This window comes from Globicephala melas, chromosome 2 (assembly GCF_963455315.2).
Source record: "Globicephala melas chromosome 2, mGloMel1.2, whole genome shotgun sequence".
Lineage (NCBI taxonomy): Eukaryota > Metazoa > Chordata > Mammalia > Artiodactyla > Delphinidae > Globicephala > Globicephala melas.
In genome coordinates, this window is record NC_083315.2 from 147,766,861 (window position 1) to 147,784,226 (window position 17,366).

The 17,366-nt window shown below is 45.1% G+C and overlaps 1 protein-coding gene across 3 annotated transcripts in view; it reads left to right on the forward strand.

Moving 5' to 3' along the window:
- RGS6 (regulator of G protein signaling 6) overlaps positions 1–17,366 on the forward strand; it is a 574,726-nt gene that overhangs the window by 475,086 nt on the left and 82,274 nt on the right. For all 3 annotated transcript variants that reach the window (XM_060294993.2, XM_030831580.3, XM_060294994.2), the window contains exons 7-12: positions 4,500–4,564; positions 8,127–8,203; positions 10,876–10,957; positions 12,400–12,474; positions 13,953–14,051; positions 15,686–15,747. In XM_060294993.2, coding sequence (XP_060150976.1) covers positions 4,500–4,564; positions 8,127–8,203; positions 10,876–10,957; positions 12,400–12,474; positions 13,953–14,051; positions 15,686–15,747 — 460 coding nt within the window. The remainder of the gene's footprint in view (positions 1–4,499; positions 4,565–8,126; positions 8,204–10,875; positions 10,958–12,399; positions 12,475–13,952; positions 14,052–15,685; positions 15,748–17,366) is intronic.

A 17,366-nucleotide genomic window follows, 5' to 3' on the forward strand; every position in this document is an offset into this window, starting at 1 on the left:
TGGGGGCAGCCCACAGCAGCTCTCCTTGGGACTGGTGCGCGTGATGAGACCTGCACCTTCTCCGTGGGTTCTTTGCAGGATGCTTTTCACAGGAAGGCAGAGCCAGCTGCAGCTGGGTGGTATTCTGGGGAGCCTGTCCCTGAGACCCTGTGATAAGCTATACCCTCCGGGTTATACTTCTGAGGGATGGGAAACCGGCAATTGGGAACAGTCCTGAGGATAGAATCCTGGCAAGTCATTGCCCTACAAGGCTACAGTTGTTCTGTTTTCAAGTCTGGAGCACAGCCCTGATGCAGAGGACAGGTCCCTGTGACTGTCTCATCAGCTGTGTGCAGGCACCAGTGCGGGTCCCTCTGGAACTGTGCTGTGCCCTAAATGATGTGATAAATGGGTCCAGCCAGGTTTCTGGCTCAGAACGGGAGCAGCACTTGGCTGCTCATAAAATAAGTGCTTCTGGGGCTGAAATACTGCTCACAAAAGCCCAACTTGGAATTTGAATAATTGTAGCTCAGTTCCATGCAGCAGCCGTGTGCCCTTGTGAATGTGAAAACCAGTATTTTTTCAGGCAATGGAGAGCGTGGGAGGATAGTGGGACCAGAAAACTGAGGCCAAGTAAGATTCAAATATTTACTTGAATATAAACCCACAACCATCAGCCGTCTTACCCTGCATACAGCAGGGCACAATTTCCCTTTCTCTACAGATTTTTGTAATTTTAGTCGTGCAGCAGGAACAGGGATGAAAATAACAATTAACGTCAGGCTCTCCCTAAAGCAAAATTATTTTGAATTCCTGTACCTCCATTTTGGCAAATCGGATGGAGAACTTAGAGTGCAGGATGCAAATTACTCATCGCCATTTCCAGTTTAGCCAGCAAATCAGAATTTACCAAGAGAGATGTCAGCACAATGGGCCCATTGTTGACTGGCTCCACTAGCTGTGTGATCTTGGCAAGTTACTTAACCTCTCTGTGCCTTGGAAATCTCATATTAAAACCAGAATAATAATGGTACGTGTCTCTCAGTGTTGTTTTGTTAATTAGAAATGGGTATAAGTTTAGGTGTATGGCATGTAGTAAGGAGTCAATAAAAACCATGGTGGTGGTTGGTATTATTACCTCCAGCGTGATGTTCTATCTTACTTGTTCTGTGGTGGCCTTCCTGCCAGAAAGGATGTGACACCAGAGCTAAGAGTTCAGAATAGGTATGGCTTGGATTGATGAAGAACCAGGAAACTTTCACTCATTCAGCAAACATGTACTGGTCACCCACTCTGTGTCAGTTGCTCTGTCACAGATTTGAGTGAGTTATAGGCTTACCCTCCAAGCATCCCGGGCTGGGAGAGGCAGCGTGATGGGGGCAAGAAGAGGATGGTGAGGAGTCTGATCTGAGTACTCAGAGATTTTATGTTGATGAAGAGTGATTACGAAGGTTGGATAATTTGGAATGGGCAAGTTTATTAAAAGGTCTTCGTAGTCAAGGAGAGACGTTTACAGTAGATTCAGCACTTTAGAGAGCCATTGTGGGTCCCCAGCAATGGGGAATAACCTGCAAAATTCCCTCATCTATGAAATGAGGCTAATAACAGAACTCACTTCATAGGTTATTACGAGGATAAATAAGTGGACGTTTGGAAAGTCCCTAGAACACTGCCTGACGTCCCTACATGTGGTAGCTGCTCTGCTATTGTGGTGACTTCCCCAGACCTAAAATACTACTTGGCACATAAGAGGCACTCAGATTTTTAAATGGGTGAATGAATGAATCAATGAATGAGTAAATGGGGCAGTGAATGTCATAGTGGAGACATTCCTCTGAACTAGACCTCAATTCTAGTTCCACCTCTACCACTAACTAGTCCATGGGTAAATCACTTCCCTTCTCTGAGCCTTTAATTTTTCCATCTGTTAATGAGGTGTCTGTACTTGATGGTCGCCGAGGTTACTTCCAATGCTAAGAATCCATTGTTCTAAGGAGGAGTTAGAGGGTATGAGGACAACGGAGAAATAAGTGATTTATATGTTCCCTAGTTTAGGAGATTGAGGTTAATTACGATGTCACTAGTAAAGGCAGAAAGCTTGGAAAGGGAGTGAGTTTTTTAAGGTCATTGACATAGGACAGGTTCAATACTTTGTAAATGTTTAATTGCACATGTAGCCCATGAATCTATTGACTTTGTAGAGTTTTTAATTGTGTTCCGTTTCTGTCGTGGTAGGATGCTGGTGAGATTGAGATGGCAATGAGATGCCAGCATGAGGGCAAGAAGACAAAGATTTTTCAGTGAGAAATTACACATCCAGGAAAAACCAACATCTGAGCTTAAAGCAAGTCCCCTGGATGCCCTGTTTGAGGACTTGGCTTTGTTGCCAGTGGTCACGTGATTAGTTGGGTGTCAGAGGGAGCGCTGTTGAGGCACTAAGGAAGTGCAGACAGACAAGCCCCAGGGAAGGTCTGTGCCAAGAGAAAGCTTCCCCCAGTAGCTACTTGCTGCCTTCCCGGTTATGGTGAACCAACTGCCCAACGTGTGACGTTAGCTGTACAAGAAGGGGGCCACCAGCATTTGATCACGTAGCTCGTGGTCATCAGTAGAGGTACCGGCTTTGCCTTCCACGCATGGTACTCTACTTCTCAACTTAGCTGGCCCATTTTGACCCAGATGGGTTGGAAATTTCTTGGGATGATTCTGCTTAAATAAAAACCAAATCTGGGTTACACTTTCCTGAGTTTCACATTTGGCCAATACAAAATACTGTCTGAGGCAGTGTCGTCAAAGCAGCTGCGACCCACGCTGACCTCCACCTCTCCTGGGTCATTGGGACCAGGTCTGCTGGGGCTGGTGACATGCCAGGCTTTCTGCTGCAGGTTGCCCCGATTCCACAGGCTGCCTAGTTGGTGACAAAGGAGGTACCTCGTAGTAGAGAAGATACCCCTTTATCTGACACAGTGCAGAGCTGTAGCTGTTTGGTTCATTGGAAAAGTTGGTGAGTTGGTATGAAAAAGTGATACATACATACTTTAATGACCTCGAATTAATGTAAAATGTACAAAGAAACATTCATTCAACAGCCTTTTGAGGTAGGATGAAAGATTCTCTTTGGTTATTGTTGCCCATAATTTGAGTTTCTTTCTTAAATAAGCCACACTTAAACCACCCAGTTTTGACATCTTTAAAGTGCATCAAGAATTTTGAAAATATTTTTAAAGCAACTGTATGTTGGCCCCGCTCAGATTTCTACTATTTTTTCACGTTTTTTTCAGTTCTCTCACTTATACCAAATTCATCAGCAATTGTCTTAGCTGACTCTCCTTTCTCAGGTTATTCAAAAGCCATTCAACTGGATCGTCATAGAAACAACAACGCTCTCTCTTTTCACATTAATTTCACCAGTGCGTGTAATACTAAGTGAATGTACATTATTAAAATAACAAGTATGCCTAACGTAAGCAGGTTTGAGAACAAACACAATTGACTCTCACCCACAGACTCGACTGTGTGAGCAGAGATGTGGGCATACAGAGTAGGCTGCTACCAGAAGGCTCCAGCATATTGTAGGCTGCATCAGGAAATTTTTCAGACCACATGGAGGAGGTTGGTTCACCCAGCAAGGAGTTGACTAGAGTTCCTGGTATAATTAAGTTGTCAAACAGCAGGTCAGCCCTGGTCCTCTCCGACCTTGCCTCCTGGTCATTCTATTGTTCATTCATACCATTCACCTGTTATCTCCCCTGGCTCGTTCTACTTGGCACTAGAGAAGGAAGGAGATACTGAAGAAGCAGCGGTAGGAGAGGAAGTGATGAAGGCCATGTTTGAGGAAGAATATCCTGGCAACTGAGGGCTAAGAGCCCTTCCTGAGCCTGGGAAGAGACACCTAAATTGTCCTCCCTTTCCACTGTCCACTCATTCCACCTGGCAGGCCAGGCCCTGGTGCCAGGTGCAGGGGTTCGTGCTGAGCAGGACACAGCCTCTGCCCTGCTTGGGGTGAAACAGAGGGAGGAGGATGAAGGGGGTTGTCAGGATTGGAAGATGGGGGCCCTCATCTGACAGATTCCCAGAGGTCAGGTGTCATGGCTTCCACATAGAAACGTATTCTTTTTTTTTTTTTTTTTTTTTGCGGTACGCGGGCCTCTCACTTGTTGTGGCCTCTCCCGTCACGGAGCACAGGCTCCGGACGTGCAGGCTCAGCGGCCATGGCTCACGGGCCCAGCCGCTCCGCGGCATGTGGGATCTTCCCGGACCGGGGCACGAACCCGCGTCCCCTGCATCGGCAGGCGGACTCTCAACCACTGCGCCACCAGGGAAGCCCAGAAACGTATTCTTGACTGCACAGGGTTGGGCACATAGAGGGGAATGGCTGGATGGCTGGCTGGATGGATGGATGGATGGCTGGCTGGATGGATGGATGGCTGGCTGGATGAGTGGATGAACAACTGGGTGGATGAATTTACGATTCCACCACCCTGCTGGTTTTGTATATGTTGTAATTTCTCTTCTTCCTTCAGCCATCTACCTCTGTAAGAGGACAATGCAGAATAAAGCAAGGCTGGAACTGGCGGATTATGAAGCAGTAAGTACGATTATTTTCCAGGCAAGGTATGGGAGGAGAGTATAAAATACCTTCAGTTCTTTCTCAGCTTGTATTTTTCCCTTTTTCTCTCCCCAACCCTTCAGACAGTGGAAAGACAGTCTCTTCTATTTTCCCTCTTTTGTTCTCAGCTCCTCTTACCATCACAATAAATTGCTTCTTTAAATAAAGGAATCTCAAAACTCAGCAATAAAAAAAAACAACTCAATTAAAAGTTGGCAAAGGACTAGAACAGGCACTTCACCAAAGAGGACATAAGGATGACAAAGGTGTTCAACATCATTAGCCATTAGAGAAATGCAGATTAAATCCATGGTGAGATACTGTTACACACCTATTAAAATGGCTGAAGTTAAAAGTACTGGTAATGCCAAGTGCTGGTGAGGATGCGGTGAACAACGGGAGGGCTCCTATATTGCTGGCGGGAGTGCAAAATGGTGCAGCCACTCGGGAAAATGGTTTGGCAGTTCCTCATAAAGTTCAACACACACACACTGTACAGCCAAGTAATCCCACCTTTACATACCTACATACACACCCTAGAGAAATCAGAACTTACGTTCACACAAAAACCTGTACACTCATGTCCATAGCAGATTTATGTGTGATAACCCGAAGCTGAAAACAACTCAGATGCACTTTAACAGGTGAATGATTAAATGGACGATGCTACAGCCATGTAATGGAATACTGCTCTTCAGTGAAAAGGAATAAACTATTAATCTAACCACTTGGATGAGTATCAGAGACATTATGTTGAGGGAAAGAAGCCAATCTCAAAAGATTTCAAACTGTGTGATTCCATTTATGTGACACTTTTGTAAATACAAAACTATCACGAGGGAAAACAGATCAGTGGCTTCCAGGATGCAGCTATAAAGAGATTCCAGGAGGGAGTTTTGGGGGGTGGTGGAACCATTCTGTATTCCGATTGTGGTGGTGGTTACGTGAATATATACATGTGTTAAAATGTATAGTACTATACACGAAAAGGAAAGAACACATTTATTGTATGATAATTTTTTCGTTTAATATATGATCGTTTTTTTTTAATGGCATCTTCATACCCGATTCACCTGTGCTTGGCAGTAAATGCAAAATCTAAGGACCAAATCCAATCCAGAAGATAGGATGTATGCCGGATGGCAATATATCCTCCCAGCTTTCCTCCACCTCCACCTTCTTTATAAGGTGTGATTTCTTACAGAAATTGGAGACCCAGCCACACTCATATCCATTCCCATTTCACAGAGCCAAGGCACAGAGAACTTGAAGAGTCACAGATAATGTTTTAAATATTTAAAATTTGGGGTTGCAGACTCTTCCCCCGAAACCACACTTTGTATGGGTCACAGAAAACCTAGGATACTGGCCAACTTTTCTTATACCCTCCAGAGGAGGTGTTGCTGAGCCATGGAATGACTGAAGAGCTGGCAGCTAGGAGGAGGGGCAACGTTAGGGGCAGTGAAGAATCCTCCCCTGGATAATCCAGCATGAACAGCACCTCAGATCCACCCACCTCCCCAATGTCCCTCCCACTTTTGCTGTCTCAGTCTTCCAAACCAAGCGTGAGGCCCCACTCTACCAAACCTTGTCACCCTTGGTTACCTACACCCAAGCCCACCAATGCACTGAGCCACCGTTCCCCTCTCTGCAGCCCAAGGGGAATGTGCATGCTATCAGAGAGCAGGACCGGTGCATGGCGCTCCACCCTCTTTGATCCTACTGGCATCACAGGACCTGTGAATGGGCAGTGCAGGTTGCAGTGCAAGAGTTTACTGGGAGTGTTAGGACCTGGCTAAAGTTTGCTTATCCAAGGGAGCCGTGAAACATAAATCTGTTGGAACGTTATAATTTTCCCCAGCATCCCTAGCATGGCGGTTCTGTGGCTCTGAGCATCTTAGGCACCCAGTCCCTGCCCTATCTGCCCTCGTGCACCAGCAGCCACCCCTCTTCTAGAAGACTGCTGTCGGACTCTTTGAGCGCACAGTGCAAAGTGCTTTAACTTTGGCATGACTACATCACTTCCTGAATATGACCTACAGAAAGAACCCAGACGGCAGAAGCATGTGGCCCCTCCATCCCGTGTCTCCCTTCCCTGTAGTTCCCTTGTTTAAAAAAGCGCCTAAACGGAAACAAGACAGCACCAGCTCCTGACATATTTTATTCTGTTTTCTTTTCTCTTACCCGACAATATTCTGCTTTGGTATCTGTAGAGAATATGGTGTTAAGATGTTCTTTCAGGTTGAAGTTCTGTCTAAAAGTGGTTAGAAACTAAAAAGACATTTTGTTTTCAAAATTCAGTAATTTTATTAATTTTTTCTGATGACATCGTCCCTTTGTAAAAACAATTCAAACAGCAAAGAAAGGAGAGAAAATAGCCTGCAATCCTTCTCTCCTAAGCTTTTTTCTGTACATACATTTTTTTTTCTAACAAGAAAACTTGAATCACACCACAAACATTATAGTGTAAGCTGCTTCTTTTTCCAGTCATATACTGTAAGGATGTTGAGAATCTTTCCATATCGGGAATAATCATCTACATTCTCACTTTTCATGGCTGCCTAGTATTCCATGGTATGACTGTGTCATCATTTATGTGACTGCTCCCCAGTTGACTGACATTCAGGCTTTACCAGCTTTGCTTCCTGTGAACAGTGGGAAAATCTAAGGGACAGTTTTTTTGAGGTACTCGTACAGCAAGCCTTGGTAATAACTGAGTTCACGTGTGTTGGTCTTCACCCGAAGCTCCTTTCATGTTAATAATCTGCTAATGAAGGTAATCAGTTAGTGTTGGCCTGAGCTCTATGAAAATACACAGCATAATGTGGGCTCTCGCCTCGCATTCCATCAGGATTAGGCGGGTCATTAGGGAACCTGTCAAACGCCCCTCCCCACCGTCCTGTTGTGCTGCTAGGCTACTCTACAGGCTTTGAGAAAAGACTTCTTCCCTCTTCCTCTAAATGTGACCCTGGATGCCTTTTCTTTCTTTTTGTTTTGGGGTTTTCCTTTCATGACCATCACAAACCTAGACACTCCCTTCTTTCCCACTTTTGAGTCTGGACTTCCCAAGTTGTTAATGCCAGGTCCTCTGGGTTCTCCTTTCCTGCCACCTTCCTAGCCCTCTGCTTGCTGGAAGACAAGTCTTGAGACATCCATTCTTGGTTTTGCAATCAGTTGCAAAAACACCCCTCATGCCTTCCCTAAATCCTGAGTGAACAACCACAACCAATTCTCCCTATCTTCAGTGGCCTTTATAAGTGCTGTGTGAGTCGTGTTCTTGTAAAACACACAAGAAAAGAGGAATCGGGAACCACAGAGACGTCAGACTTAATGGGTGTGTAAATGAATATTAATAGTTCTGCTCCGTACAGCAGGGTCTGGTGCGAAGTCAGATGGGGTTCACATCCAGTGGATTTAAAGTGGGGCCCTACTGTTTTGTTGGGAGTAACCAAAATAGATGGCTGCCTTGTAATAAGCATAGCTGTCGATGCGCAAACTTACGATGATTAATGCCTTCTTGTTGATTTTCATTTCTCATTAGGAAAACTTAGCAAGACTCCAGAGGGCCTTTGCAAGGAAGTGGGAATTCATCTTTATGCAAGCAGAAGCACAAGTAAAGTAGGTGAACTTAATAGAGACCCTTTGCAAAGAGAGAAACACTCTCTGGAAATCAGAGGTGGTGTGAGAGTGGGGGTTCCTTCCATGGCCAGCCAGCTATGGTTAGTCACTGTCTCTCTCATGACAGCAACTGAGTAGAAATCAAGTTCAGGATGGATAAGTTGCATCTCTGTCACCCATGGCACTCTAAAGCAATTCCCAAAGCGTGTGTTTCAGCAGGCAATGGGGTTCCTCCCAAACGTAGAACTCTGGTCCTAAGAAGATGTACCTAATTCCCAAGGAGATTTCCAAACCTTCTTCTGTGCTCAGAGACTAGAAACCATCAGACCCACTTTACTTGTTGGTCTGGAGATTTCGTCTTCATAGGAAAACATACTGGAGTTTCTAGGCAGGCCAACAAGTGGCCCCTCCACCGTATCTCCCCGGGGGAGGGGTTCAGAACTAATCAAAACTAAGGCAGAGAAGTCAGACATCTGGAGTCTGAAATGTCAGATTGTTACTGATGAACTACTTATAGGACATGATTTTGGATCTGTGACCACAGATCTTTACCCTGGAATGAAACATCCTGGGCAGAGCTGGGCATCTGCAGGGCTGTCCCCACCTCAGGGAAGAGTCCAGCCCTGTGAGTTTACTGCACGCAGAGAACAGGTGTCCTGAGAACAGGCTGACCCACACAGGGCCCAGAAGGACCGACCTCAGCTTTTTCTAAATTTCTTTTTTTTTTTAATTTATTTAATTTTGGCTGCGTCGGGTCTTCGCTGCTGCACGCAGGCTTTCTGTAGTTGCGGCGAGCGGGGGCTACTCTTCATTGCGGTGTGCGGGCTTCTCATTGCGGTGGCTTCTCTTGTTGCGGAGCATGGGCTGTAGAGCGCAGGCTCAGTAGTTGTGGCGCATGGGCTTCCTTGCTTCGCGGCATGTGGGATCTTCCTGGTCTAGGGCTCGAACCCTCGTCCCCTGCGTTGGCAGGTGGATTCTTAACCACTGCGCTACCAGGGAAGCCCCAGCTTTCTAAATTTCTTCTTTCAAATCTGCCGATAAGTTAAAGTCTACAAGAGATGAAAGGAGGAGAAAGTTGGAGTGTTTTTCCCATATTCTTCCTTCCCAGCGAGTGTAGTGGAAATTTCTTCCTCTCTAAGGAAACAGGAGAAGTGGGTTGTAAATGTCCCCCACCCCACAAACATGGTCATCAACCAGATCCTTTGGATTCTGGGAAATGGACTTGCTCAGGTGCAGTTCTCTCTTGTCCTTTCTAGCAATGGGCTCTTATTTAGCTTCAAGTGATAATGGAAGAAATGGGACAGAGGAGGGGTGGGAAAGGGATGCTGAGCTGGGAGGAGGTGAGTACCTTTTCTCTGGGCACCACTTGCACCTGAGCAGCCCCCGTGGGTCTTCAGAGGACCCCCTGTGCCCTCTCTGGGCAGTGTGGGTGAAATTGATCACAGGTACAGCCACTGGGTCCAGTGGGCCTCATGGTGTCATCGCTCTCCCTCTCCCTCTGCAGTCTCTACCCCCCACCCATGAATCCACAGGCCTGCCCACCACCCCGGTTCTCCCAGAAACCCCCGAGGGAGGTGGACACCAGACACTGGATGCTGAGCTGCGTCAGGAAGAGCCTTGGCCCCTGAGGAAGGAGAAAGCAGGAGGGTGGGTGACTAGGTGAGAAGGAGGCAGGATTGAGCCAGTGCGCTCAGACGCCTCCAGGAAGTGAAGAGGAGGGCTGATCTACACTTTGGGGATCATGCAGCATCGAATGTTATAAAAGGAGGGAAAAGTGCCACTTTGTACCTATACGGTATTTCTCGATTCACTTTTTTGATGAACTCTGTGATTACATTATAATTGTGGGCCATTTAAGTACACAGTAACTCTCACAAAAATCACAGTATGACTTTCAGTCAGTCCAATAAACGAAAGTACTCCCAAGAGAGCCAAGAACCAGCAGTTACAAAGCAATTAATCCGAGTTACTTTTTACTTAGAGAGATAATATGAAGTAATACAGGCTTTTTTTTTTAAAACACTCTTATCTATGCGATCACAACATAAAGAATCTGTCTGTCTGTCTGTCTTGCAATTTGTCCGTCCCCCAGCTGAGGCCAGAGGTGTTTGCCTTCTGGATCTTGTCACACACCAGGGTTATTACTTTGCTTTTAGGAAGCCAGATGGTTTAAGTGACTTTTAAAACACATAATTGCAGCATTTTGAAGACATTTCTACTGATTCTGAATCTAAAGCAAAGTTTCAAGTTTGAGGATGAAACACTACAAGCCTATGGTTATATTCCTTCCCATAATCTGAATATGCAATAGTAGCCACTTTGATGCGGGGCATGTCAACAACTTATGCAGCTCTTAGTAATCCACATCTTAGTAATTCAAACGGACAGCTGCATTCCTGAACCCTCATTAGGCTCACCCTGTTCATTACACATAATTGGTCATTTGCAACCTAGCTGAAAACAAGCTCTCTTACCCTGTGTGGACTTCTTGAGGCTTCCTTGAGGGAACCATACACCCATATTGTACAGCTCTGCAGAAAGCAGGGGCCACACAGGTGCCAAGAGCCCTGTGCACACGAAGCTCCTAAAAAAGGGAGAACAGAGCTGACACGTGGGTCATGGAGGAAAAACAGAATTAAAAGCCTCTGATTTCCCCTTTTTCACTCTTTCAGGATTGATCGGAAAAAGGACAAGACGGAGAGGAAAATTTTGGATAGTCAAGAACGAGCCTTTTGGGACGTCCACAGGCCAGTGGTGAGGAAGCTCTGCTTAGTTCTCTAAGTTTTATGTTTTCTCTCTTCCTTCGCTTAAAAGAAAAGACTGTCTTTAGCCACCAGGCGTCTCACTTTTAAGAAAATTGCTAAGCTTTGTGAAATTGGTTTTGCCATTCATTCATATCATCTCAGTAGATTTTCTGGAATAGATGTCAGTTCCACCTTTTAAAAATTATACATCCATGAAAATATGGAATTGGAAATGGGGAGCTGTGGGAATTCCACCTGGGGAACTTTGGGCCCTGAAGTTTCCAGTCCTAAGTTAAGCAATTTCCATTTCTACTGTCATTCAATTCCAACTTCTAGAATATTCTCTTTCAAATGCAACCGTTGTTGTTACGGTGGTTATGTTCTATGAAGTCGCCGAGAGCACTGAATTAGCGGATGCTGAACCATTATCCTGGGAGAGATACAGGGTTAGGTTCTTGCAAGCCTCCAGTCACATTTTCATCAACTGATCAATACATAACCTTGTTTGAAGTGTGTTTCGGTTTAAAGACACCTTATTTAATGTGTATTGTTGACCACTGGCATTGAATTCGCAGCCAGGAGCGCTATAGCTCACGCCTAGATGGAGCTTATCTAACATACCTATTTTCTCCATAAAGCACGTCCCAGCCTTCCTGCACTTAGGAATGCTCGACAGCACATCAGCACTGGGCTTGGGCAAAATCACCAACAAAAACACAAAAATGTGTAAAACTGGTGCTGAATAGACTGTGCAAAGGACACTTGTTTGCAGCATGAGATGAAATAAGGCACCTCACCGGGAACACGCGGGTCTGGCTACTCAACGTGTTTCCTGCTCTGTGCACGTCCCAAGTGACCATGAAGCCACCACAAGCCCTGACTTGGGGGTCATAAATAAATTTTAGCACGTAGGCAAAATCACAAATACAAAATCCACGAATAATGAGGTTTCACGCATTTCTAATCTCGTATTACTAAAATAGGTCTTACATTTTCCTCATGAAATGGAACTAAAACGAATAAGCTATGTCAGCCTTCCTCAAGTCTGATTAAAAGCAAAACCAAAAAAAAAAAAAAAAAAAAAAATTCCCTATCCTGATAGTGGAGTGGTTTTAGATGGTTAGGTATATGAAAGAACAAAGGCTCTGACTGAAGCCATCCACCAATTTAAATAATAAGTTTACGCTTATAAACTGTACACTGTACTCTCTACTTATCATCCTTAGGTAATATGAGGTAAGCTGTTTTAATTCATATGAGAACTCTGTGGAGGAACACATACTGAAGGTGAAGCACCTTTGTAAAAAAAAAAGACTGTAAATGGCAAAATGGGGGTAGTCATGTATTATCTGTAATGGAAAAGATAAAGATTGGTTCTGATAGTGTCACTTGAGCCAACTTGGAAAGTATGATGTTCACTTAGTAATTTATATGATGATTTTTTTCTCTCAGCCAGGCTGTGTGAACACAACAGAAATGGATATCAGAAAATGTCGACGTTTGAAGAACCCGCAAAAGGTTAAAAAGGTTCGCTAGTTTAGCTGAATTAAAAATTCTTGGGATCACCCTTCCATTTCCGGTACTGTTCAAATAATAATTTACTATTTGTAGTTCTTCCCCGTTTCACCCTTTGAAACCATATCATTCATTCTACAAATATCTATGGAGTGGCTGCCGTGTGCTTGGCACCGTTCTGGCTGTGGAAATATAGTGGCAAGTCTTAACAAAGCCCACGGCCTGGTAGGCATGAAGCAAGCCAGCAGGCAACGGTGGGAAGTACAGGATGGTTCAGGAAGACCAGGAGGGTGCCCCAGACCGGGGGCTTCCCAAGGGTTTCCATAGCAGGCTCGAGGGTGCAGAGGTCTAAAGGGTAAGTAGCAGTTGGCTCTGGGGAGACAGCAGAGAGGAAGGGAAACATAAGGAACAAAAAGTAGGGCAACACCACAGGCGAAGGCCAGCTTGGTACTTTGACACAAATGCAAGTCTTTTAGTATAGCTAGATCTCCCAAAGTCAAATCACCATCTCACCCAAATGTGAATGAGCCAGTGATCATTTGTGTTTCACTATACTGGAAGGGGCAGTGGCTCTCTCTCCTCTATCAATATATATGTGACATGACATATATATCAACTTCTTGAATTTACTTATATATTTTGTTCTTCATTGAGATATTGATTCCCACTGTATTATACTTTAATGTTAGTCTTAAAATGTCCCCATTTAGTCTTTAAAGGCCCCCTAATTCTAATATTCCAGAATTTCATGGAGCCCACATGCACCCTGAGCCTTTCTTGATTTTATAGATTTCAGCTATAAATTGCACACCCTTCAGTGTTTTATTTCTTTCCCAGAACAAAGATTGTCTTTAATCTGTCTCTAACAAAAGGAACAGATTAAAAAGTAGCTATAGCTGTGGGCAAGTGGAAAATCTGTGTCCAGAAAACTGGTCAGTTTAAAAGGAAAAAATTGGAAACCCTGCCATCTCAAGTTTGTACCAGACAGGCATGTCATCTGCTGACAAACAGAAAATCTAGAGGGGATCTTTATCTTCCTGCATAATCTTCAGGAATTGTTCCTGAACTTTCCTGTGTCTCAGAATCACCTGGGGCATTTGATGAAAGCGCAGGTTCCCGAACCCCACCCATGAAGATTCCGATTCAGGAGGTCTTGGGTAGAACTCGGCAATGTACCTGTTTACCGAGTACCCAAGATAACTCTTTGCAGATGGTCTATGGACTGTATCTGGAGAAACACTGATACACAAGGAGACCATTTAAGCTCAATGAAAGGAAGGATTTTCTAATAGTGGTAACTCAAAGATGGACCAGCTGCCTCAAGAGGCAGAGTTCCCATTATTGGAGAATTTCAAGCAGAGGCCACTCACTTATTGTCAGGATGTCATGGAGGGGATTGGAAGCATCAGATGAGCGCTTGAGCTAGCTGACCCTTCGGACCCCCTTCAACTCTGAGGGTGCATGATTCAATATTCTTGTTTCTTCTCTAGTCAGTGTACGGCGTGACTGAAGAATCCCAGTCGCAAAGCCCAGTGCACGTCCCCAGTCAGCCAATCAGGAAAACTACAAAAGAGGACATCCGGAAACAGGTGAATGAATGTGCTACTGCACTCTAAGGAGGAGATGTGGCCAGCTTGAAAACCTTTTGAATGTCCACCTCTGGAGGCTGAGTGAGCTTTGAGTTCCTGGAGAGCACAGTGGAACCCAGCTGTGGGTGACTTGAACCTTTGGGCACTGTGTGTGAATAATTCACGGAGCCTCGAGAAGACAAATTCTCCACCAAGTTACTCCAGCAGTTACTAGAAAAGGACATAAATGAGTTACCCCAACACCATGGGCTGACTGCCGTAGTCGGGTTTCCCCCAAGATGCTGTGGGAGCTGGAGGCAGGAGGGACTCGTGTCACAGCGTCCTTAAAATTGTATTGCACTTCCAGAGTGAGCCAGCTCAGGACCACCAGCTTTATTGCTCTGATTCAAAACAAAGGTTGACAGATAAAGCAAACCCTACCCACAATGCCATTTCAGCATTATTTGGTTCCATGTTATCTTCCTTCATGATGAGGAGTTAACTGGTCAACCCAGGTCACAGACAATGCCTAATTACATTACTGCTTTCCAGGGGTTCACTGGTAATGAAGTGACTTGACTTTACATTATGCTTTACTGACTTCTAGGGGGTACCCAAAGGCATAAACTGTGAGGTGCCTTCCCTTGACAACTTTATTATTGAGTGGGGAAAAGGAAACAGATGTATGGAAAATAGCTACTCAGTGCCAGTTAAGTACACCAAGCACATAGGCATGAGGTAGGTGTGAAAGCTGGGTAGGAGATCACTGGAGATTAGCCAAACCAGATCCTTATGGTGTATGTGTTACCTCCATGCTGTTGCTAAGCTTTGTAGAATATATACTATATTTAAGTTTTCATTCACTTCTGGGTAAAGAAGATGTGGCACATATATGCAATGGAATATTACTCAGCCATAAAAAGAAATGAAATTGAGTTATTTGTAATGAGGTGGATGGACCTAGAGTCTGTCATACAGAGTGAAGTAAGTCAGAAAGAAAGAAACAAATGCTGTATGCTAACACATAGATATGGAATCTAAAAAAAAAAATGGTACTGATGAACCTAGTGGCAGGGCAGGAATAAAGTCGTAGACATAGAGAATGGACTTGAGGACACGGGGTGGGGGGAGGGGGAAGCTGGGGCAAAGTGAGAGAGTGGCATGGACATATATACACTACCAAATGTAAAATAGATAGCTAGTGGGAAGCAGCAGCATAGCACAGGGAGATCAACTCGGTGCTTTGTGACCACCTAGAGGGGTGGGATAGGGAGGGTGGGAGGGAGGGAGGCTCAAGAGGGAAGAGATACGGGGATCTATGTATGCATATGGCTGATTCACTTTATTGTAGAACAGAAACACAGTATTGTGAAGTAATTATACTCCAATAAAGATCTATTGAAGAAAAACAAAAAACTTAAGCTGTAACACAACACAGGAGAATATGTGATGTAGGCTAAATTGTAGAGTGTGTTTCTTAGTGTGGTAGGAATTTCCAAAAGGGCAAAATGGTTGCTGGAGTGTCAAGTTGGAGGGCTGGAGAAGTCCAGAGGAGGTGTTTGGATCTTGGTAGAAATACGGGTTTTGGGTTCCTGGGGTGAAGGGGGGAAAAAATTCCAGTTTGGTCTTAACACTTCTGTTCTGCCTTTCCCCAGATATCATTTTTGAATGCACAGATTGACAGGCATCGTTTAAAAATGTCCAAAGTGGCTGAAAGGTATGTTTCCCCTTAATGATATTACTGCTTTCTTCTAATTTAACAAAGGAGAAATGTTACAGTGTTATGGCTAACAAGCGTGTACCAAGAGGCAGACCACAGTCATTTCTTAAACTGATGGGTGAAAAAACCACAGACCCTGTGTGAGTACAGCTAAGATAGCAGACCTCCCCTGTCAAGAAATGTTCTGTTGCTGAAGCTTTTGAGGGGGGTGGCCGAGGGACCTCGTCAATCAAGGAAGAACGTCCTTAAAAGCTACCTAATGCACTTTTGCCTTCAGCCTCTTGATTAATTCAAATGGAATTGCTCCCTTTTCGGCTATAAAATGCCCAGATTCACTTTATAAGGGGAAAGAAATTACGTATGCCCTTTGAGGTGCTGGCGGCGCAAACAGGAGGGGACCGGTCCATCAGGAGGCGTTCCACCTCCACACACCATCAACCAGCCAACTGCATGGAATCAACTGTAAAGAAAATATTTGGGACCTCCAGCCTGGCTTCCGCCAGGGCATTTGTGCTACAACCTGCACCAGGAGCTCGTTCCACCTTTTTCACTCGTGGGAAACTCAATTTTGTCAACGAAACGGTCTGTGTTTGGACTCTCCGTGAAGAGGGGGGACCACCTGGGGAGTCTGTATGGAATAGATCTGAGCAGGCGGCCCCAAGCTGAAGGTTTATTCATCCAGATGCTACCGGTAAAGCAATGACCAACATCTGAAAGCTCAAGGGCTTGAGCCGGGTCTTAGTATTTATTGGCTATAACAGTAAAGTGGGTCCTTTAAGCCCACCTCACACAGAGGGCTGGCTGTGTGTTCAACCTGTAAGCCTTTCTCTGCTGGCCCCTAGGTTCATCACATCTTCTTTCTAGATAAATAACAGCAGATTGAGGCAAAGAAAACTCCACACCCAACGCCAAACCGGAATTCACACTTTGCCCTCAGGTGGCCAAGGACATCCCTGGATATGGGCTCATCTCTTTAATGGCATCTTGTATCTCTTCCAGGACATTCTGGGCCGAATACTTGTTTGTTGCAGAAGGCTGCCCTGTACATGATAAGATGTTTTGCAGCATCCCTGACTTCTACCCACTAGGTGCCAGAACCCCACCTCACAGTTTATGACAACCAAAAATGTCTCCAGACGTTGCCAAATGTCCCCAGGAGGGGACACACTCGACCCCGTTGAGAATCACTGATATTCCCATTTTCCCCAATGCACGTGCTTGAGAACGTTGCCATGGCTGCAGCTCACAACTAGGCGAGTGTTCTGGGGTCACAAGTTTTAGCCTGGCGGCTGGGGAGCCACCGCACCCCATTATCGTAATGTGGGGCTTCCTGAGTACAGGCTCTCAGGTTGCTTTTTAGATCTCACTGTGGTTGCCTTTGTCCCAGAAGAGTGCTTGTTAGTGAGGTAGCTGGGAGGACCTTGATTCCATTGGTGTCATAGCCTGTGAGGAACTACAAGCTTCTTTCTCTGTGAAAAAGGGATAGCCAGAAATGGCTGTCCTGGGGTACTGTGAGGGTCAGAGCTACTAGCCTTGCCAGGGCACTTTAAAGTTTGCAGTCCTAGGAGAGCATGCACGCGGGAGCGTCTTTCCCTGGGTCTGGCTGCTGGGGCCAG